The 24,361-nt window shown below is 38.2% G+C and overlaps 1 protein-coding gene across 4 annotated transcripts in view; it reads right to left on the reverse strand.

Moving 5' to 3' along the window:
• The window catches only part of GAS2 (growth arrest specific 2), a 126,607-nt gene that overhangs the window by 37,381 nt on the left and 64,865 nt on the right, over nt 1–24,361 (reverse strand). For 3 of the 4 annotated variants that reach the window (XM_046638498.1, XM_046638497.1, XM_046638499.1), the window contains exons 6-7: nt 20,933–21,074; nt 13,897–14,004 (exon numbers count right to left, since the gene is read on the reverse strand). In XM_046638498.1, coding sequence (XP_046494454.1) covers nt 13,897–14,004; nt 20,933–21,074 — 250 coding nt within the window. Of the gene's footprint in view, nt 1–5,200; nt 5,324–13,896; nt 14,005–20,932; nt 21,075–24,361 lie in introns of those variants that run through there. The other variant, XM_046638500.1, reaches the window with a different exon arrangement.

Below are 24,361 nucleotides of genomic sequence, written 5' to 3' on the forward strand. Positions count from 1 at the left end.
CCCATTCAGCTCACTCCTGTTGGTCTCAGGCTTTTTTTTGAGGCTCTACCATTATACGTACCCTCAGAAAATTGAGTGACACATGAGGCACTCAAGCACATCCTTCTGCTGTATTAAAACTGTATTTATGCACTGTCCTAATCTCCCAATGGTCACATACTCACAGGGAGACACCTACTCTATCTGACAGGTGCTTTGTTGAAAGGCCTTCAATCAGAATTGAAGGACGTGGCCCAGATACTGTGCCTAAGCTTCAGGGTTCCAAAGGAAAGTCATCATTGGGCAACATTTTTTTTCCCTTACCATGACTGGATACTATCATAGCTGTCATTTCTTTATCTATTAGTAAAGGCTATTTTTCCTTTCATCCTTAGAATATTTCATCTTCACCTTCCCTCTAACTGATATGCATAAACGTGTTTCCATCAGATTTATGGATGCTGTACATAAAGGAAGAGCCTATTCAATCCTTGGTACCAAGATGTCGAGTAAAATTCAGGTTTTTAGGAAATCTTTCAGTGCTCATTAGAGGATTTCTTTCTGTGATAAGATGTTGAGTAAATACAGGTGATAGATGAAATCTCCAAGGTTGGATATGAGAGACATTCCTGTCTTTGCTTCTGAGAATGCTTCTAGTTCCTCATCATGTCGGCTATAGATTGTTAGGGAAATAGAAGGAGATAAGAGAGGTGTTTTGTAAACATCATTGTGGGAAAGGAATTTGGTGGCATATACAGTGTGGTCCAAAGTGACTCTTTGTGCAAGGCTCAAGCCCACTTTAGCCTTATTCCTATCAGGTGGGCAGGCAATAAAATGCTAATAAAACTCCTAGGGCTCTGTGTGCCATATGAGTTTCCATAATTTTTCTATTAACCCAGGACTTCAAAAGACCATGATAATCAAAAAAAAAAGAAAAAAGAGTCCTGGACTGGGTAACATCATCATGGCTAACGCACGGGTGGATGATGACAAATTAATGTGTTACTGTTTGTCTGGGCATTGGAGTTTTGGAACGGGATTCTTGGAGACCTTATGCCAAATACCAAAGTCAGAAGAAATATTCGCAATCAGGTCTTTATCTGCCTTCAAATGAGGCCTCAGAGAGACTATCCAATTATCTCTGCCCCACATATTCTATGAGTCCGGATTTCAAGAAAAATATGACAAATGACCATGTTCAGAGTCAAGTGGAGACTGTTAACCAAGGTGTCAGTTTCTGGGAAAATGAACAAATAAAACATTGAATGGGTTGTTTAAAAAAAAAAAAAGGATGAAAAAGCCCTTTATAGAGGGATAAGTCAAATAACTATAAATTTTTCCGTGGAGTTTATAGTTGCCTAAAATTTGTCTATAACACAAACTAGATTATAAGAACTCTGGGCTAGAGAAAAGGGATTTCTCCACAACAGCCAAGAGTGTTAGAAGGTATGGGTGTAGTGCAGGAGGATTAGAAGTTGGCAAGAGAAGCTAGTGCGTAAAAGAGATGGTGAGATGCAAACAGGAGAAGGGGAAGGTTGTCCTGTTGTGATTTCTTGCTGGTGTTCTTTCAGATAAACAGGGAAAATATCTGTAAATAACTCGCTGGGATTTTTCTTTTTGTTTTTTTCAGTCACATCAGGATTTTCATTATAAAGCAAATTGAAGACATATTCTAAGGCCGTAGTAGCACAAATTCTTGTACTTTGATCCTCCCAAAATCTACACAAAAATTTCCTTAAGATCTTAGCATGCTTCTAACAAGATGGCAGGAAATGGCAGAATATATCCAAAAATGACGTACATCCAAGCTTCAAAAGAAAATGTTGACTAATAAAATTGGAACACACCATTCCAGTGAACTAAAATTTGTGTGAGTCAGTAAGGCTCCTGCAAAGAAAGGCTTGGCAATTAGGTGAGGGAGGCACCTGCTGGGTCCAGGACCAAGATTCCATGTTTTCACTGAGGAACTGAAATTCAAAATGTTAAGTATTAGAGGAGAAATGCAAGGCAAGGTCTAAATTGACCAAGTCATGAAGAAACTTAACTCATTGATTATATGAAAAAGATACCACTAAATAAATAAGCCCTAATCTATTATAGTCAATATATCGTAATGATGAAATTTCTACCATGCTTGACTATTTTCAATACAAATGCAAGATGACTCCATTTGCAAAGTCTGATTCTTCATGAATCTGACTGCATCCTGTTTATGCAACTTGAGCCCATGGGAGAATTATATACAATTTATAATGACAGATATTTCACAGGTCTATTTTGTGGCTGCTTAGAAGACTCATCAATAATTCAAGAATACAACACATTATGTACAATTGTTTCATTTCTTTCCCTTTTGCAAAAAACCATTTGTATTTTAATCGTTAAAAATCATTCACATTTATATCAGCATAGAACATGTAAACCAAGAAATGTTCTTGTTGGGGAGACTACAAAGGAAGGAAAAGAAAAATCTTATAAACTTTACAATTTCACATTACTATGTAATGTCTACTTTATAACGCAAAACAAATGATCCTTAAATCAAAAACACAGTGAACAACTAAGTGTTTTCATTTATGTTGAGATAAAACAAAAACTTCAAAGGGAAATTTTATTGTGTGAAATTTACAATACATGAAATTTAATATATAAAAATTTAAAACATGATTTAACCCTGGATCAACCACTTACTAGCCAGATTACCTTGGGAAAGTTGTTAAATCTCTATTATCTACAGTTTCTTCAGCAGTAAGATCTGTAAATTAACAATCATAACCTTAACTACATAAAAGCAAGTTGGAAATGGAAATACATAATTGCAGGAAATTGAGAACATTCCTTAGTTTCTTCACTTCCAGAATAAATTTTTGCATCTGGAAGACTTTTCAAGTCTGGTCAATACATTGAAAAGAAAATCAATAAATATGTTGAACAATGTGAAAATGATTCTGGTTGGTTTCTCTGAATTTTTTGGGGGGGAGTTGGTATTGTTTTGTAAGACTCTTTGTTTCCTGCGTTCTCTCTTCTGACTCTCCAACAGGGATTGGCTATTAAATGCCATCAAAGCACACTAGCCCAGGAATAAGTAAATTAGGAACCACACATAAAGTATGGGTCCATGATTAACAGACGTGGAAAGGTTGGGCGGCAGCACTCACAACGTGACACACCAAAAGACCAGACAGTCTGAAATAGACTGAGGAGCATATAGGTAAAACTGTGGGCTCTGAAATCAGATATGTTGAGTTCAAAGAAAGGTTTTGACTCTTAGAGCTGTGTGACCTTTGGCAGGTAATTTAACTCCCTACCTCTTGGGCTCCTTATTGTTAAAATGGAGATAACAACAGTGCCTATCTCCAAGAGTTGTGAGGGCTAAATAAAAGAATCCAAGGAAGGTACTTAGAAAGGCACCAGACACACAGAAAACATTCAGTGAGTGTTAAATAGAATGTGTAAAGAAATAGAGACAGAATAAATGGTTTATTTTTCTCACAAAGTTCTTTACTAGGGATTTAAATTTCAAGCACGGAAAAATCAACTTGAGATCTCTTTTAAAATCAAAGTGCCAAATCATTGGACTAATTCCACTCTCTAGTGTTGTGCTTTTTCACCACATACACAGGGGTATGTGTATGTACACACATATCCCGGCTCAACACAAAGTTGACATAAGGGAAGCCATATTGTAGAAAAGAAACCATACTGTAACTTTAAATGACCTCTGAATAACCAGCCCAGACATGCTCTGTAGATTTTGTGGCCCCTGCCAGCTTCTTTAAGATGATAACTTTTGTTCTTTTGAGTTCCTTAGGAATGTGATGAGCCCCAGGCGGAGAGACTATGCAGATAGCCATCGTCAATGACAACTGAAAGATATGGGGCAGCTGCTCCATTCTCTGATGCATATCCAGCAAAACAAGACTATCAGGTACTGGGAGCAGATGTCTGGCCCACCCAGAGACCAGCCACCTACCCCCCCCCCCCCCCCCCACACCCCAACCTGAGACTGGCCCCATATAACTGGCCTGTAGTCTTTGTTCTGTGAGACGGTTCTTTCGGACATGATTTGGCCATCTTCCCTCTTGCTAGCAAGCTGTAATGAAGTCCTTTCTCTCTTACCACCTTGCCTCCTGACTATTGGCATGTCTCGCAGCGAGCAGATGAGCTCACTTGGGCAGTAACATATACACACACAGACACAAGACATACACACACACACAACACGTTTATCTTAATGGCAGGAAGGCTACAGCAATGCAGGAATTGGGAATGCAGATCACAGGACCTGTGCATTTCCTCAAGGAAGCCATTTAACTTTCCAGTGCCTCCATAGTTTAAATAATTTTGATTTGTAGCTAGTGAAAAAAAATTGTCCATTTATTCTAGATGCAGTGCAGTGGCAAAAGAAAACGATTCCAGGTAAAACAGTCACACATGTATTGCACAACTTAAAGGCATGGTAAACCTTGCTAATCCAGCTGAAGATGAGTAGAATGTTTATTAGGGCAGGTGAAAGGTAGACACAATTCTTAAAAATCTACACATCGCTAATGGGTCAATAGAGGCAAATTCTCAGGAAAAAGGAGCTTCAGTTTTGAGCTCTCATTTCTTTATTGTTCTTCCCACTCAATACACTGATATACCTCTTAACAATTCAACAGGAGGAGAAGCGAATTCTGTAATTCAAATAAGAATATAGAGAACTGCCCAGACATATTAGCCAATCTTTCCATTCTTATAAGAGATATCAAATTGCATTTGTTTCTTCCTTTCAAAAGTGGTGTCAACTATAGTGCTGGGTGTAATCTCGGACAAAGTCTACTTTCAAATTTCTATATTTAAAGGTTTTCAGCGTCAAGGGATAAATCTCAGAAAGACAATATCGCATCAGCTGAATTTTTTACAGCCATGGTTAATTCTATTTGTTTATTTTCCATTCATCCTAGGTATATGCCTCTCTTGAAAAGAAGAGGCTAAGAGGACTTATTAACATTTGAAAAGTCCTTTGAGAGATGTGTTACGAAAGTGTAAATTATATCCATGTTATTTATTAGCCCAGCCTCATTGAACATGAATAAATTACAAACAAATCAGAGTGTCTTTAATGGAGCAAAAATATTATCAAAAAAAGAATTTAAAATCTGAAATTCAAGTATTTGAATATATTTTAAATGTTGTTCCTGAATAACATTTAGTTTTGAGGCAGTTAGGCAAAGAAAGGGAGCCAGTCTGGAAATATTCGTGTGCTAAGAACAGCCGTGTTTCTCTCACCATGAATTCAAGCACTGTATCTGTGGTCTGAGATTTTACACACATCAGAGGCAAACAAGGCCAGCCTTTTTTCCTAGAAACAAACATAAGCCATTAGGTAGTTGTGAAATCGTAATCGCTGCTCCCATAAATTGTTAAATTAGATGAAAGGTTTATATTCATGTTATTCAAAAAATGAATGTTTGACGTTCAGTTGCTAAATAATGGCTGTCGGTGCCACATTTCTACTAAGATAAATGGAAGTTTTACTCCCCTTGCTGCTTGTTAAAACTCCTTTGCATTTTTACACAACAGCCCATTTTTCATTACCAGGAAAGGTATGCAATTTGAACCAGGATCCTTGTTACTCATAGTAAATCAATATGTGTCATAAAAGCAGAAAAGAAAGTAATATCACTCGCTATCATTCGACCTTCCCTTAGAGGAGTCCCAGAAGACACTGCTAGGCTGGGTTGCTATAGCAACAGAGCTCTGGTGCCTCTCTTGCTTGGTTTGCTACATGGGTTGATTTTTACCACACAGGTATAACTCTGAAGGATTTTTATGGTAAAGAAAAAATTACAAAGAATCAATAACAGTGTGTGTGACCTTTCCATTGATCTGAGATGATTTAATTCAAAAGAAGTACAAAGAAGGTGACTCCATAATGTTTCAAATCTCTTTGCCGACTTCCAGTTAAATTATTAGTTGTCTTTTCTTTAGGGTCGTTAACTAGTCACATTTGTTAAAATGTGAAAAAAAAAATACTCTGAACTGTCAGAGAGTTAGCATCGAACCTCATATGGTTTTACCCAACTGTGAAGACCTGCTATAAAATGTCCTGAAATAATATCAATCCACTGAAAAAATATCTATTATTAGCAAGAAGACTCAACCAGACTATACTGGCAATATAGAAAAATTATCTTCTGACTTCTATTAAAAAGCTATCAGGACAGATGACAATACATCTTACGATATACAGAGTTCTAATTAGTTTTGCCTATTAACCAAGACAGGCCGTATAAAGCATTTTGAACAGTGTCTGGTATACAAGTAAACACTTAATAAATATTGTTATAATTTTTATTGCTATCAGAATACAGCCAGGCAAACACATTATACCCCTTTCTTTACAGTAGGCACTATTGAGTATGCAAGAGTATGAAACTGTAAGGCCCTTTGCATTCTGAATATTTTAAGATAAAAATGGTCTAAGGAAAGCCCTGCTATATAGCTGAGCCTTAAATATATTGTAAGAACATTCAGGTCCTTTTTAGGGGACTAAGCCGACGAAGAAAATATTTGCATGTAACGGACATGCCACAGGGAGCAGCTTGGAGTGGAATGTGCTACGGGTTTGAGAGGCAGGACCTCAGTTTTGTCTATCATATGACTTACTTGAGACCTTAACCTCTCTAAGACTTTGTCTTTTCACCTGTAACAAAAGGATAAAAACGATTTCCCAGCTGTGTGTTAGCATTCAGTGAGACAACGTATCTAAAGCATTTGCTAAAATGCCTGGCACCAATGATACTTATTAAATTTTAGCTGTCTTTCCTTTAAAGGTTTTCCAGTTGTTTCCTTGAATCATAATTTCCAAATGGAATTTGAAGGTAAAAATGAGTATAAATTCAATATTTCCTACCAGTGCTTCAATATATATGGGTCTTAACCCTGGCAAAATGTAGAGAACTTTCATTTCAATATAAGTTTATGGTTGCAAATTATGTTTTTAATTTGCTTTAATTATAATATCTCCCAAAGTACATTTTCATGACCTGCTAGCCCAGGATGATGCTCCAGGAAAAAAAAGGTGGGAGAAAGGCCATTTCTATGGTCAGACACATTTGGAAAATGCTACGTAGTACATCTCACTCTAGGGATTAATAGATCACGCTAGTATATTCAACCCTCCAAGAAATCCCAGATAATCCCAGATAAATAAATCAGTATGGCGTAGTGGTAAAGAGCACAAACTCAAGAGTTAGGTCATTGGACCCCACTTTCACCCCTCATTAGATAACTTTGGGAAGTTATTCAACCTCCATGTTTTAGCTTTCTCATCTGTAAAATGGGAATGGCAACAGTATTTACCTCGCCGAGTTGAGAGGTTAAAATAAGATCTATCACATGCTCAGACGGAGGCTAACAGAGTCAGTTATCAATAACAAGAGTTATTAAAGAAGCCTGTTTAAACTCTTTATCATGATAACTCCTCTTTACAAATAATATCTTTGAACATCTTCTGGAGCTATTATTCGTTGGAACACACTTTGAACAACGCTAAAGTACGATGTCAGAGTAGTGATAAATTGTAATTAAGTTAAAAAGTATTCATCATGTTAGTGCCCAAAGCAAGTAGCACAAAAAGTCAGCTACCTTACAACAGGTGACCCCAATGGCTTGCTGCTGTGCTGGAAAGTCCTACAACCAGAACATTAGAGCAACTACGTGGAGTGTAAAGATCTTCCCCGTGGATGTTCTACTCATTAGAGCCATTTACATCCGCTTCATGCATTAGCACAGATCAGCTTATCATAATAGGTTATTTGCATGTCATTACATTTGAGCCTTAAAGGAAAGGGATATCAAATGATTCAAGCTTTAATGACTAAGAGAGAGAAAACTAAGGAAGTGGCTCATTGATGGGGTCTGCAAAGCAAAGGGACATTATCCAGATGTTTGCAAGCTTCCTAGGGCTATCCCAAAACACCTGAGTGAGTTTCCAAAATGGAGATAAAATAGTAAAGGAAGATAAGAAAAGGTAAGAGCTTCATCCAGGGAAAAATATGCTACAAGTTCACAAGAAAACGCAAAGTCCTTGCTGGTGAATAACACCATGACCAATAAACCTCCCACCATTTTCCAGAAGACGGGAAGCTGAGGTAAGGGACCAGAAAAATGGGCTAATTTTATTATGGGAAAAATTAGTCAGCTAATTAACCTGACAACTTTTAAAAGTCCTTTTATTTATTCTCAAATCTGCAACCGTATCAGGTTGCTGACTTCTCTTCTTTAAAGAGTTCATGTTTTCTAATGCCATCATCAGAAGTAAATGCAGAAGAGAAAAAAAATCACTTACTCATAATTCTGTGCCCTCAACAAAGAAAAATTATTCTCTATTATTCGTGTTCCCTTCAAGTCTTAATCATAATTACATAGCATCATTTCTATACAGAGGTGTTTTCATATGTAAATACAATATCAAAGTCTAGTTTTTTCCGCTTAATGTTACATCTTCCGTATTTCCACACAACAATATGTAGAAGTCTTCAAAATGGTCATTTCTACTATCTGAATGGGTACAGTCATTCTTCCACAATCAGACATGCACAGGGGTTCCGACTGCATCGTTGTACAATGAGTCCCTTCATATAGTCCTTCCTTTCTTCTAGATTGGTGCTTTCAAACTTCCGCACCCATCAGAAGCACCTGGAGGGCTTGCTGAAGCACAGGTGTTCGGGCCCCACCCTCAGAGCTTCTGATTCAGGAGGTCGGGGTGAGGCCCGAGGAGGCGCAAGTCTAACAAGTTCTCGGGCGATGCTGATGCTGCTTACCTGGGGATCCCTTTCAAAAGTTACTGTCAGACTATTGACATAGAATATTGTCATCCTCAAATTGAGGTTGACAAATCAAATAGTATCGACACTTTATGGCATCTAAGACATATTTCTGAAAACCTTTTCTACAAGTTTATATAGATTTATATCGCCAACTGACATCTTCACACTGGAAGCCTCGGTAGATACCAACTAACTGAATGAACAAAAGAACAAAGGAACATTCTCATTTCTCTCCTCCTCAAAATCATAACATTAGGCCTGAGATCCATCCATTTACATTTCAAAGATACATAGCATGGCTAAATGGTAATACCCAAATCTGTTACCACAGAAATCAGCAAGGAGGTTTCACCATCACTGTCCAAATTCAAAACTCACTGAAAAATAACCGAAATATTTATACCTTGGAGGGGAGCACTGCAGAGATACAAATTAGCTGCATTTAGTTCGCTTGTTCACCAGACAGTTCAAAAACAATGTTGCTCATTGGAAGGAGCAGGGTGAAAGTAGGGCTTTGAGAAATTATTTTTGAAAAGCTGGAAGCCAGACAATTCCCATTTTGGCAAGGGATTAATAGCACGTTTGCCTAAAAGCCACAGTCAAACACCTCAGAGGTTTTCCTTGTACTAAAGGATTCTTTATATTTGGGTAGAGATTAATCCCTCACCTTTAAATGGAGACGTCTGCACATAAACGAAGATGCCTACCTAAGCATAGAGATGCATCCACATCAGTGCACATTAGATAGCCATGTAGGCAAAGTATCTATTCACACGTTGGTTTCTAGAAACCCACAGATAAGACAGATGCATAGCAAAGATATCCTCTGCAGAAAATGGCTTCTGGGCTCTTTCTCTGTAATCTGCACACAATCTTACAGTTTTCATTCTTATTTGTTGTTATTGTATCTGTTTGAATGTATAAAGAGAAGATGTGTTCATATACATAGTAACCATTAAACCAGACATAAGTAAAGTGAGTGGTTGTTGTCAACACACCTTGGAATTTGGTTAGCAATAAAATTGTTAACTCTGGTTCATACTGAGGAGACTAAATCAAGAGTAAAATGGGTTAGATACAGACTTATTAAGACAATCTTGTATTTATGACCTTCTAAGGGCTAGTTTCTTCAGAGTCAGTGTTTGGTAATTGTGTCACCTTTATGCAAGAGCTAAGTCAACAGTCTTCACAGTTGTTTTTCTTTTGAGGAAGATTAGCACTGAGCTAACTACTGCCAATCCTCCTCTTTTTGCTGAGGAAGACTGGCCCTGAGCTAATATCCATGCCCATCTTCCTCTACTTCATACGTGGGACACCTACCACAGCATGGCTTTTGCCAAGCAGTGCCATATCCGCACCCAGGATCCAAACCAGCGAACCTCGGGCCGCCAAGAAGTGGAACATGCAAACTTAACCACTGCACCACCAGGCCAGCCCTTCACAGTCTTAAAGGACCCTAAATTGTTCTTTGCATGGACAGGTTCATTTTCACCATATAAAACACTGCTGTTCTCAGGATGGAGAGAACTAGGAATAAATGCTAAGACACCATGTATATTTCATTGTATGTATATTTTATAGAATAACATGTATAAATGCATCTCCTTATTATGTATTATGTAGTAAATATGACCATATTTGGTAGCCTAAAAAAAGATATGCCAAGGGCTGGCCCAGTGGTGTAGAGGTTAAGTTTGCATGCTTTTCTTCGATAGCCCAGGGTTCAAGGGTTCAGATCCTGGGCGTGGACCTACACACCGCTCATCAAGCCATGCTGCGGCAGCGTCCCACACACAAAATAGAGGAAGACTGGCACAGATGTTAGCTCAGGGACAATCTTCTGCTCCAAATAAATAAATAAATAAATAAAAGAGATATGACAAAGTTTAAAATATGCCAATGTTAAAAATGCAAACTTGAACCCAGAACTGCAATGCAGACACTGTGAGGTGACCATTCCCCTGGTATGCTGGAGAATCTGACTATGTGCACTTACTGCTTAATCCAGGTGTTCAAAGAAACAAAGTTAAGATATTAGCAGCAACAATCATATGATCATTCAAAAAATGAATACCTCTGAGTTTTTTTGAGTAATAACTGCCAGTTCCTTACAATGAGTTAGTACAGAATGACAATCAATTAAATATAGTCCCTGTCACAAATCAAAAGTGCCAGCCAAAGTGTGTACACATCAATGAGACACTTCTAGTTCATCCATGCAACGTAGGGTTCCTGGCGGTCTAGTGGTTAACAGGATTCAGCACTCTGCCTCGGCCCAGGTTCATTTTCTGGTCAGAGAAACACACCATCCATCTGTGGGCCGTCATACTGTGGCAGCTGCATGTTGCTGTGAGCTCTGCCACCAGTATGTCAAATGCCAGCAGGGTCACCCGTGGTGGACAGGTTTCAGCAGAGCTTCCAGACTAGACAGACTAGGAGGGACCTAGCCAGCCATTTTTGAAAAAATTGGCCATGAAAACCCTAGGAACAGCAGCGGAGCATCATCTGATACAGCGCTGGAAGGGGAGAGGATGGAGCAAAAGATCGGGCAGGGTTCCACTCTGCTGTGCACGGGGTCTCTAAGAGTCAGAATCCACTAGACAGTACTAACAACAAAGTCATCGTAGAGGAGGAAATCGGGGAAAAATGAGCAATGAAAGGTGCATGTGACCTGCCCGTGAATTTTCAGTTCCCAAAACTCTAGGGACTGGAAGGCAGAAAGCTTCTAGAGACAACCAGAGACAAGGAGAGGGGCCTTCTTAGAATCACTTGACTCCATCTGGGTGGAAATGGACCCCTGGCAAGCTGAAGAATAACGATGGCAATGAGTACACATTAATGGATATTTTCCTTTTTTGACAAATAGTTTTAGTTTCCAACTTAGGCAGTGATAGAAAATTTCCTTTTACAAAAATTAAAATTTGAAAAATAGGTCAATTTTAAAGTGAAGTCTGTTTTAAAAAATAGTACGAATTATATGTGGACAGTGCAAAAATGAGAAAAGGTGAATGATTAAAGTTTGTTAAAACATGGATCCGAAACACCTGTCACAGCAGCTTGATGCCCTAACTTGTGAGGCCACTCAGTGAATAACCACATTACAGTTCTCTCTGTTACTGCAGTCTTATCTGGAACATTGGAAGTCTGACACTGAGTGTGTACAAAATGTTGTGCTGTGTTAATGATATTAAATTCAAATGCTAAGACTAAGGAATTTGATGCAATGTTTTGCAGTACAGCAAATCTCAATTAATCTATAAACAATACATAGATAGATTTTACCAAAAGGAAACAATTTTCTGAAAAGAAAAATGGAAGATCGGAAAACATCTTAAATATGAAATACTACCTAAATTTGTTATTCATAAATATAGATATCAAATTCTTTGACAATTGACTAAATATGGAAGACCTGAGACAAATAAACATACATAATATGCATTTTTGCCTCAAAATATTAGGTTACATTAGAGGAAAAAGTACACATTTATTAGTCATGTGTTTCGTCAACACGTCTACTATAAAAAGGAATACTCGCTTAAATAAATAAAACCCTGTGTTTGGATTCTAGGCTCTAGGGCCTAATAGTCTAAAGGAGCCTGATTCTCAACTGAGAAAGGTCAACCAGGTAAAATTTAAACACATCTGTGGAGATACGAAATCACTATTTTTAAGGTACTATAGCAAAAGCAGGCAGCTTGGCTAAAATAAACACATATGTTATTCTTGTAATAAAAAACAAGAGAGCAACAAGCAATGACTGGGGCAACTGTGTATCCTAGTGAGGACATTCTCTCAGTTTGGTCTCAAACCCCTAGTAACAACATTTCATTATATTCCTTTCCTTGCCATTCCAAAGCAAAATAGCAATTATGATGTGGAAATTTTTTTAAATCAATAATCATAGACCTACAATTAGATTAAAATACAAAATGATTGGCATTGCTTTCTGAAGGCTAATTATGATAAAACTTTTCTTCAAATAACATGCTGCAGAGCCTTAAATAAAACTTTTTATATAAATAAGTTTCAGTCAAAAGTTGAAGCTAAGAAAACTTTACACTGACAAAATCTCTACCGGGCCATCACTGATTTGAGTATTGTTAAGAATATGCATTGATTGTCCTAAACATACACATTCAAATCATTCTGTTCTACAAAATCAAGTAACAAGCAAGACATTTTTAACTTATTGAAATGAGAAGAGAATACATCTCCTTTGAATAACCTCTGTTCTTTTAGGGAATGACTAAAAAAATAAAGTAGAAAAATACTTATTTACTGCAGATTTCTAGGATGGTATCAGTGCTATTTTTTTCAATTTCCTATTTTTGAAAAGAAGAATTCTTGGTTTTAGGAAAAGTCGCAAACCTGAAATGTTAAATTCTCTTGATATTTAACAAAACAGATGATAAGCGAAGGTCTGAAATGCTCCTTCACTGAGCCACCAATTACACTCTAACACTGTTCCTGATATCTAGGCAGATTTTTATTTAGGACGACTGTAAAATGGACGGAGACCACCAAATCCTTCATTGGCACAGGTCCACATTTCTTTATTCTAACCCAGAAAACTAAATGAGAAATGGAAGTCACCATTTAACCATGCTATTGTAATAAGCTTTCCTTATCCTCACTCTGGTTCATAACCCAAACTTCTTGAAAAATCATGTTCAAATCATTTGAAAGTTACCAGGACCAATAGAATGATCATTTCCCAAACTTGAGATGTGGAAGACCGGGGCAGAAGACTATTTCTGTGTCCCATTGGGAGGGGACGAGTTCCTTTGAAACAAAATGTATCAACAAAAAAGGAATTCATCTTTTCCTTTTCCTCATTTTATTTGAACTCTGTGATCTATGTGGTGCCTGTGTTTGTGTACATGTAAAGAGAAAATGATAGTTCTATTTATTTAGCCCTCAGAGGGATTTATGTATGATATGTTAAAAAATGTTCATAGCTCGTATCTTCAGATCCAACTGTAAGCACCATAAGGGAAGTTCCTGCTTAGTCACTGGTCATGCTTCCCCCATAATCTCAAACTCAAGTCCTGAATATTCTCATAAAGGACAAGATATCAAGTGAAAAGTAAAACTTTACCCTGATGAAGAGGATCTTTTCTCCCACTCGGTACCTTCCTTGAGAGAGCCTCTCCACACAGAATTTGTTCGGGCATTTGCAAGGAGGATCTTCAGAAATCCGTTTCACCTGAAACAGAAGAGCAGCAAGTTCATTCTCCTTAATTAGGTCGTATTTAGATTAATTTGTTCCGTGAGTTCAAAGGCCTCTGGACCATTAATGCTTGAAATTTGTTCTGTATCAGACTATGGACATGATGTGAGCACAGAAATATCACATTAAATCCTAGCAATGTCAAGGTCAGGTCCTGAAGGCCTTTTCCAAAGGCCAATAACTGCACTCAGACACAAGCTGGATGATGACAATGTTAATGATGCTGGAGGAGAATGACAAGCAAATCGTTTGGCAGTGTAGGAATGGTGAACTGGGTTCTCAATTTTGGAGGATTAAAAAGAGCACGTACATTGGGTTGCCAAGAGAAATATATTGAAAACTAGAATAGAACATATGTTAACATGGAGTATATGTTCCTCATTATAACTTTAATGATATCAATTTTACTCATTTTCTAAATAAATAAGAATTAAACAAATTTTTTAATGAGATTATTGTTTCATCTTATTTTTAACTCCAAGATTTTCTTTAAGAAGTCATCTCTAATTCACCCAGACTCACCCAGCAATTCACTCCATCTCAGTAATTTCTCCACCTACCAAAACCTACTTCTGTGGCAATATCTTACAAGTTACATGCTTTTTGTAGAATCCATGTCTGAATATCAGATTTTATCTCTATTTTCTCTATCTCCCTACTCTTTAACAAATACATAATCTAAATGATGTGCTAACAATGCTTATAAATACTTTTGACTATTAGAAGAAAATGTGTAGTCCATGATTTTAGGTCTTTAGGAATAAGGTGTATGTTTATATTTTCCTCTATTGGGAACCTGCCATCTTGTGTCTCATAACTGTCCTCTCTTCCACTAACCAACCAACCAACCAGACAATCCAAAACAATAATTTCCTGCGTTTTGAGTTAAAGTTTCCATGGAAGAAAGATCTAAACAATGTGCAACCTGCATTTGAGAACCTGGACAGAACAAATTTAGATTCTGAAGGAAGTGGCTTGGACTCTTCTCACTCAAATTCTTTCTTCCACAAAGATATGGTTCCTAGAGTTTTATCACCAAAGAAATTCAGTCATCCCCTCAAATAATTCAATGTCTGACTTTAATCAGCATCTACTGAGCAAATCTGTGGGAAGAGTAACACACGAACTCACTTGCATGTTGGTGTAAAGGACTAACATAGCTTGGTTTCCCTTGAATAAGAGGGGTTCCAGAAGGTATGGAAGCATGAGACACTAGAGGGAAAGCAAGAAAGGGTGGAAGAATCTTGAAACAAAACTTAAGAACTATACAATTATGCCTCAGTGAAGACCTCCAGAGAAGAACCCATACTATTGCTGGGGGGCAAAGAGCACCAATTTCAGGATACGTATTTTCATCAGTCCCTTGATCCCCAATTCTGCCAACATAGAAAGCTACAGTTCTTGGTATTTATTTTTATCATAGCAAATTATATCCCAGTTATTGGTTAACCTTTTCTTTTTTTTTTTTTTTTTTTAGGAAGATTAGCCCTGAGCTAACTACTGCCAATCCTCCTCTTTTTGCTGAGGAAGACTGGCCCTGAGCTAACATCCCCATGCCCATCTTCCTCCACTTTATACATGGGATACCTACCACAGCATGGCTTTTTGCCAAGCGGTGCCATGTCCGCACCCGGGATTCAAACTGGCGAACCCTGGGCCGCCGAGAAGTGGAATGTGTGAACCGCTGTGCCACCGGGCTGGCCCAGTTATTGGTTAACCCTGATGTCTCTTTGCTAGATTGTGAGTTACTTAAGGGTTAAGATAGTATTTCATGAAAATAGTTTTAAATCCTTAAAATAAAGCACAATGCTTTAATGGCATATAATATGTGTTTAATAAATGCACATTGAATAAATAAGAACATGGACCTATATAGGATGCAGGGAGAAATTAGAGCAACAGATTAAGACTGGATTCAAAGAATTTTAGTGACGACTTTCACGGAAAAATGAGGGAACTGCCTAATGTCATTAAGTTAGGGATGAGGCCCATGTCTTTGAGTTCTGAATTTATCCTACCATTTGATACTTGGTTCATAGATACAGCCACCCACTCCTCCAGTATTCACAGAATTCTGTCCCTAGGGATTTTGTGAAGGCTATTCTTGAACAAGATGATGATAAGAGAACAAGAACAAAGGTTGGGTAACAGTAGTGTCTTTCCTTCCATAAGGCAGAACCACATTTGGGGCGGGGGTGGAGTCATAGGACCAATAAATGTGTGCTGTTTTCCATGTTCCTCTAATGTATATCTCTTTCTATATGTATTTAAAAAATGTTTAAAAAATATATCAATGTGTATATATATATATATATATATATATATATATATATATATAAATTATGTTTTATTTATACCATTGCTAGAAGTGGTACAGTTTTCCTTACCACCACAATAAGGGCTTCCATGAGAGAAGAAGGAAGGAAAGAAAGGAGGGAGGGAGGGAGGAAGAGATGGGAGGAAAGGAGTGAGGGAGAAGGGCTTTGGCCATCCCGAAGGAAGTCAGACAGTCAGCGTCCTGAAAGCACATGGCCTGAACTTTAGGAGAGCCATGTTTGGCACAGCTTCACTGCCGCATGGTAATTGAGCAAAGAGTAAATTGGTGTTCAAGTGGTTCCTCTGCTCAGAAATGACAGTCACAAGTATGTAGGAAAACATTTCCATCTTGAAGCGTTCTCAGACAAAACACAGAAACTGTTGGTACCAAAGGAAGTAAAGTACAAGATGCATTTTCTCAAGTGGCCTGCCCTTCTCTAATGCCTACCTAGCTTTGAAAATGGACTTGTTTTTTTTATAATCAAGGGTTTTTTTGTAGTTGTTTGAGAGGTGGAGGGAGAAGTGGAAGAGACGAGACGAGACGAGACTGTGGGCAGTGGAAACAGACTATTAAGTCCACAGTGACTGATGACATCTGTGCTTCTTGCGTTACCTTGGGAAAAGTCAGTCTGGCAGGTGTTCTGTTTTGGGCCAGGAACCCAGCCAGTTTTCTGCTGAAATGGGATTTCAAGAGGAGCCTGATTACTCAGAATTATACTATCTCTCATCCCCAGACTGAGGAAGTTGATGGAGAAGAGGAAGAAAGTAAAAACAGTTTCTTAGTTGTATTCAGCTCATTGTGTGGGAACCAGCTCCACAGGAGGGAACGCAAAGAAGAGAACCAAACCCGACCCGCCATTTTATCACACTGACTCATCTATCAGGACAGCTGGAGAATACATTCATCTGAATGGACTCCACTGTGTTCCTTTTATGATATCTTGATAAAAGAAGGCGGGATGTACTCTCCCCATAAAGGGTCACCTATTTTTTTGTTCAATTTTCCACAATTCCCCTAAGTAGCAAACAAGGAAATGTGAGGAAATATTTCAAGTTTCAAAACTGGCAGTTATTGTTGAAAGTGGTCACTGGAATGTGATATCTTAACCCAGGATTGCCTCTCTTACTAAATTTCTGTTTTCTTTTTCTTTATTCTTTACTCTATTTTTTTGTTTTCTTATTTTACTCCTCTTTATTCTCTTCCTTCTTTTCTTCTGTTTTTTTTTTTTTTTTTGATGCAAATCATAACTTTGCCAGAGTAGAAATAGCCAATATTAGTTACTAAACACAGGAACTTTGCAGGCAATCTCTGTTATGTCCTATCCTAAAGCACCTGATGAAGTCCATGAATTTCAACTCCCAGGGCCATCTATGCCTCAAATGCAGTGAAGCGGTTGCCATAGGAACTATTTCCTTTTTGTATTTGACAGATGAAGCTCTGATTTAAACCAGTAGTGAGGCTCAAATTATTTTTCTCTCTGTTCCACTGTCCCTGAATTAAAACACTTCAGTGAAAAACTATCACTTAAACCAAATTCAAATATTTCATGGCAATTTCCCCAACAGAGAATGAAGGAGACTGTCAGAGACTTCTGTCGGCAAACAAGTTTGGAAAATTCCAGGTTACACAAGATCTTATTATGGAACTCACTAGCGCCTTTGATATGCCAAAGTGCACTGCCAAACTCTAGGTGGGACTACGGTAAGCTGTATTTCTCAAACGAGCCTAACCACGGAATTCTTTTCCCAGTGGGGCATCTGGTAATGCTAGTGTTGATTAAACATCCTTTGAGAAATGCTGGTTTAAAGACTTTCAGAACATAGGATTCCACAGGGCAATAGTACAGAAACATCCACGTTGCACATTTCCTACATTCAATAAAACCCCTTTCTAAACAGATGATTATGTTCCCACACTTTGTTTGGTAAACTTTAAAGGGGATTGAAGTTTTTCTGAAATCCCCTTCATTGTTTCCAGTTGAGAGAACAGAACTTGGAGAGGGGAGAACGACCACAGAGTCACAGTCCTGCTGTTTTAAAGAGGGTATCTGTCTCATTCCACTTCTCCTGAACTGCAGTCTTGGTAAAACATTTCCAAAATCCCTTTCATAGCTGTTTTGCCCACTTCTCCCCCCTGTCATTTTCTCTCCTTCTCAAGGATGAGGGGTGGCCACACATGACACAGGCTGGTGAAGAAAAGGGAACCATTCTAGCTACTTCTCCCAGGTTCATGTAAATGGCTTCAAGTGGCAACATTGCCTTCTGCAAAGCTACAGCAGAGCGCATGGTATTTCCAGAGCACACGGCCTTTCCAGATAAACAGAAAAAGGGAGAAGCTTTTTTGAACTTTAATTACCCACGTTGATCATTTATCCAACAAGCGTGGCGCTGGATATAGATTAATAAAATATGGTCCTCGTCTTTGAGAACAAGGACTGCACCTAGAAAAGAATGGGTATTTATGTCCAATAAGGTAAATACCATATTAAATATATAAAAAAATCTTTGGGGTACAAGGATGAGTTTGTCGATTTTACCTGGGATGAGAAATGCCAAGAAAAGCTTTATATAGGAGGCCATACAACCTGAATTTTAAAAGATGGAAAAGTGTTGAAGAGTAGATTAAAAGATAAGTAGGCAGAAGTATGGGGAGAAAAGCAAGTGAGGAAAAACCCAGGGTATAAAATGCCCTTAGGAATTTGGTGTTAACAGGCATGTACACGATGGATACATCTGAACGCAAAAACGAGTCCAGAGGCAGAAAGGTCGGGAATGACACATTGGGCCAGAACATGGAGGGCTTATGTGACACTTACGTGAGTTTGGGCTTTACCTGGATGTTACTGGGAACCCCCATATACTTTTAATCAAATCTGAGTTGCATTTAGGTTGGTCATTCTGGTAGCAATAGTATTCATGTAGAAGAATTTCAAGAAAAGAGTGGTCAACAGTGTCAAACAGCAGAAAGTGGCATCACAATTTGAGGACGAAAAAAATTCATTTGATTCAGTAATTCCTTCCTTAGGAGGGTAAGGGTGATGTTGGCCAGAATGCTAACTATAATGCACTACAGAAAGTGAATGGAAGTGACAGCTGAGAGGAAAAGGACCGAGATCAAGTATAGCAGCCCCAGAGAAACACGGTTACAAGAGAAAGACTAAAGGGACATCTTAAAGCAAGCTGAATCAAAAAATATAATTAAGAGAGAAGAAAAATTGTTCTCATCAATATATAATGCACCACATCTATTAATACAGTGTTATTCAATTTCCTTTCAAAGTAAAAATGAAATACTATGACAAGCAATGCATGTGACCTACCCTTAAAAACAGTCCTTGATTGTAAAATCCCTTTCAGTGGCATTATATTAAAATGCCCTGCCTATTCTTTAATTCCTGAGAAGACTGAACAAAAGAAAATTAAACTGTTATTGACTAAGATACTGCAACAGGCTAAGCTGGAGTTTGCAGAAATGGGAATTCTCAATCTTTCAGAGAAACTGTTATATTTCTTTTCATCTAAGTCAGCAATATGGGTTATACTGTCATATAGAGGACAGCAAAAAGATGGGGGAATCTCTCTTTCTGCATCCTATAGTGTCGACTGGCCATTTTCCAAGCTCTTTTCAGCTCAGGCCTGAGAGAAGGACCCCTCAGCTAGGCGCCAGCTGTCCTTTGCAGTCCCGCCTGCCTCACAGAGCTGGTGTGATGATTGGTGCCGGTTTCTAAGGACCTCCCTGTGTATGTGAGCTATACTTCAGTCTAGTGTTCCTGAGGTTACCATTTTCTATAAAACACATAAGCAATTTTTTACATTTGCACTCAAAATACATGTGCAGGGAAGTGAATGCATACACACAATCAAACATGCCACTTATAACCAAGAACGACTTGACAGACAACAGAGGTAGCCAGAGAGTTTGAATTCATCCTGTTTGCTCTTACATCTAGAAACTGTTTTCTGTGATTATGAGGACATAATCTAAGCTGCCCGAGACTGTGATTCAAGGACTCTGCTAAGTAGGGGGCTGGGGACCTCAGAGACAGACAAAACTGGGTTGGAATCCAAGCGCCTCTCCTCCCCTCAGCAGGTGATTCAACTTCTAAGTTTCAGTTTCCTCCAAGAGAAGCCTGCCTTACAGATAACAGGAGCACTTGAAACGGTGCCGAACCCTGCCCACTGCAGGCGGCACCAGAGAGCAGCTCTCTCCCCTGCGGTAAGTTTGCTCCCCCTCTTTAACAAGCCTCAAGATCTCAAGCCTCAGCTTCTTATCTGTGCAATGAGGAACCCTGAACCAAAAACTACAAGGCTGAAGTGTTTCCAAAGACAATTTTCAGGAAGTTGATTTATTATCCTATAATTTTAGATACTACTCAGCAGAATTAAGTGCCACTTCATTTTAAATGACTGGCTCAGTTTTGAATCTCAAAACGAATTGTAGGGCTACAAACATTTGCATAGGATTTTAGAATGAATTTCAATGAAATTGAAATAGGTAAAGGTTAGACTGGTAAGAGATGGTACAGAATGAGTTCTGAAATTCAGAAAATTCTAAGTGCCGAGAGGAAGTCAGCCCAGTTGTACTTACTGCATCATCCAGTAAGTTGCCTGTGCTTTTTTTTCCAGCAGACTTTGATGACGGAGAAGGTGAAGGAGAAGGGGCAGAGAGGGTTTCTTCTTGTTCAATCTCTTTTTCCAACTTTATCAAACCAGGGGGCTCCACGCCATACCTTGGAAAAGACACCAGATCAATGCGCATGCCAAACTCATGAGGATACACTGACCACGTGTTACATTTCATCACGAACACATAGGACCAAACTGCTGACTTTTTAAAATAATATTAACTTTTTCTGGCATTAAATTGGTAAGTTCTTAAATTGGCATTCTGTTAAGCAGAGAAAATAGATATAGCTGATTTAGATATGGAGAGATGATAGAGATACACACACATATACATATGCATGTTGAGATATATATGCACACAGAAGCAGAGACACATAATAAAATACTAAAGAGTACTCCATGAAATATATTAATGAGTGAATAACACGAATATGTAAAATTTCATCTTCAGCTTTCAGATTTACTAGCTTTAATGATATTAGTGGTAATTGAACTCCTATTTTGAACACAAGCTTGTTAAAGATGGAAATAAAATCAGAGAGTTATAGCCAAGTTTGAAAACAGCAATCCTCCAAAATAAACATCCTTAAATGAATTAACAGAGAAAAAGTTCACTGTTAATTGTATACTTCCTAGGGACCCAGAACACTCTAGTATGACTTACATAGTCTATTATAGGTTATGCTCTGAAGAACATGATGAGAGCATGTATGGTATTACTTGGAAAGAACATGAACAGACAGGAAATGGAGAAATAATTTAGAATAACAATAAGTTAAAAATTATGTGCTGTAAATTATAAATGCCAGAGAAGTTCAAAGAAAGAGCTGTCGTTATCAGCATTCTTATCTCCCATAATCATATTTTTCTTAGGCTAAATTTACAATTGGTTTGCTTTCCTAGATACATATCAATTGACCTAGGAGGAGGACACCAAAAATAATTCCAGAATTTGACAGTTGGGAAGGACATTTGGGATCATCTAGGCATACCCTTTCATTTTTACAGAATTAAGAATACAGATCCAGAGAAGGTACAGAACAACTTTAGGAACAGGACAAAGATACAAATCCAGGTTTTCTGATTTCAAGGCCACGGCTATTTTTCCCTGACATTTTAATCAGGTGGTCACGTGTTAGAAAGGAGAAAAAAAGTCACTTGAAAATTAAAATATAGGTTATGGATAATCTATGAATAAATAATCTATATAGAGAGAATAAGTATGTTGACAATACATCTAGGACCTTAGAGTGAATAGTATATTAAAACATCATCCAGGGGCTGGCCCCGTGGCCGAGTGGTTAAGTTCGCGCGCTCCGCTGCAGGCGGCCCAGTGTTTCATTAGTTCGAATCCTGGGCGCGGACATGGCACTGCTCATCAGACCATGCTGAGGCAGCGTCCCACATGCCACAACTAGAAGAACCCACAACGAAGAATACACAACTATGTACCGGGGGGCTTTGGGGAGAAAAAGGAAAAAATAAAATCTTTAAAAAAAAAAAAAAAAAAACATCATCCAGTGTAAAAGCTTAGATTATTGTCCTGTTTTAGCGTTTGTTATTTTACCTGCCATCCCCACACGTGTTCAGTACACACTTCTACCAACAGGGGAAGCAATGGCCCCACTCTCGAGGTCGTGTTCTTGTGGAGGATGCTTGATTAGTTTAATTCCTGGCCTCTCTCTTTCATTACTCACTCTTCTCCAACAAGATGAAACAATTTATAAAATTGGTAAATCTAAGAATAAACGGAGCATCCTTGACTTGGTTCACCCTTCTCCTTCTAGGGAAGAAACTGCCCACAGGGAGGCCTCCACAGGAACCCCACCCTGACTCATCTTTGCTTGTGATTAGGTAGCTGATTGGCCTAATTTTGGAGTTCAGTTAAACACACTAAGCATGTCTGTCAGCTTAGACCTCATCAGTAGTAAAGATGATATTTGATGTTCCATCAGCCACACTTTTATTACATCTTCTAATTTTTTCTGAATTCAGAGAGTAAGGATGGGTGCTATATGTCAGGCACCCTTTGAGAGCTGGAAAACAAAACAGTTTAAGCTGGCACAACTCAACTGAACAAATGCCGTTTTGAGAGCTGCCTCTAGTGAACAGAGTAATCTTATTTACCCAAACCATTAGCTAAAAGACCTAGGCACCATTTATCATATTTTTAACCTTTTATACATATTAGCTGGTTAATGGGACATTAGTGGAAACGTGAGCTAGACTCCAAATTCTATAACAGTAGAGACCACTGTCTGATTCACAGCATCCCTAGCAGCTAGCATCGGTCCTGGCACACAGTAGGTACTTAATAGCTACTGTTTGAATGAAAAAAATTACTCCTGTATTCTCATATGACAGCAATTTCAGTTTCCAAATCTGAATTTGGTTTCATTGTTTGGATCTTTAAAATATTACTTTAATAAAACATATCAATATTAAATGTATATAAATAGTTTACCAAAAAAAAATGTTCTTCTACAAGACTTTAAACCCTATCCAAACTAAAATATATTTTTTTACTTTCTAGTCCTCATTAATTACACTGAACTCAACCAAGGGTCTTATTACCCTTGACAAGTATCAACAACTCTCACATGGAGATCTGTGTTCATCCTTCCCTGAGGTAGACTTGAGCTAACTGGGCCATTAACCTACTCCTTAAATTTAGCAAATTGCTTAACCTCTAGGAGTCTGTTTTCTATCAGGAAAGTAGAGATGAAAATGGCCTGCCCTGGAGGTCCCATGCAGCCGTGGAGGGAGGGAGAAGGAACTGTGTGAAAAGCAACTGCCACTGGACACCTTCCATGTGTCTGGCAGATTTGGGCATCTTGGCATGTGTTATTTCTGAGCCTCAGTTCTATTTCAATGTAAAATGGAAATTCTAATTCCTGTATTTTAATATTGTTAAGAGAAATTAAAAGTGTACCCGTTACATGCCCAGTACAGTGTCTGAGACATGACAACCTCTGGGGTTGCTGTTGACAATTGACGTATCAAAGGTTGCACGACCACGAAACTGCAGCTCTAAGATACTTTTACCAGTGTTTTAATTTTTTTAATATATTATACCACCAAATGACATAAAGTAACAGCTTCAAAATTAAGACATAGGGTAATATTATTACTATTGTTTATATTATTACTGTTGTTTTTTTTCTTTACAAAGGAGTTTTATAAAGGCCTTCTTTAAATCGACTTTCCTAGAATTCTGGAACAGCAGAAATAGCTCGGTGCTAGAGTGTAGCAGGACAAGTCATGCACTCAGCTTTGCTACCAACTTGTTGGATGAACTGGAGCAGGCAACCCTTTTCAATCTCTCGAGACTTCTTTGAATTCTTAGTTCCACCAAGGTATAAAACTTTGTTATGTTTAATGTTCATAAGAG

The sequence above is a fragment of the Equus quagga genome, chromosome 14, assembly GCF_021613505.1.
Source record: "Equus quagga isolate Etosha38 chromosome 14, UCLA_HA_Equagga_1.0, whole genome shotgun sequence".
NCBI lineage: Eukaryota > Metazoa > Chordata > Mammalia > Perissodactyla > Equidae > Equus > Equus quagga.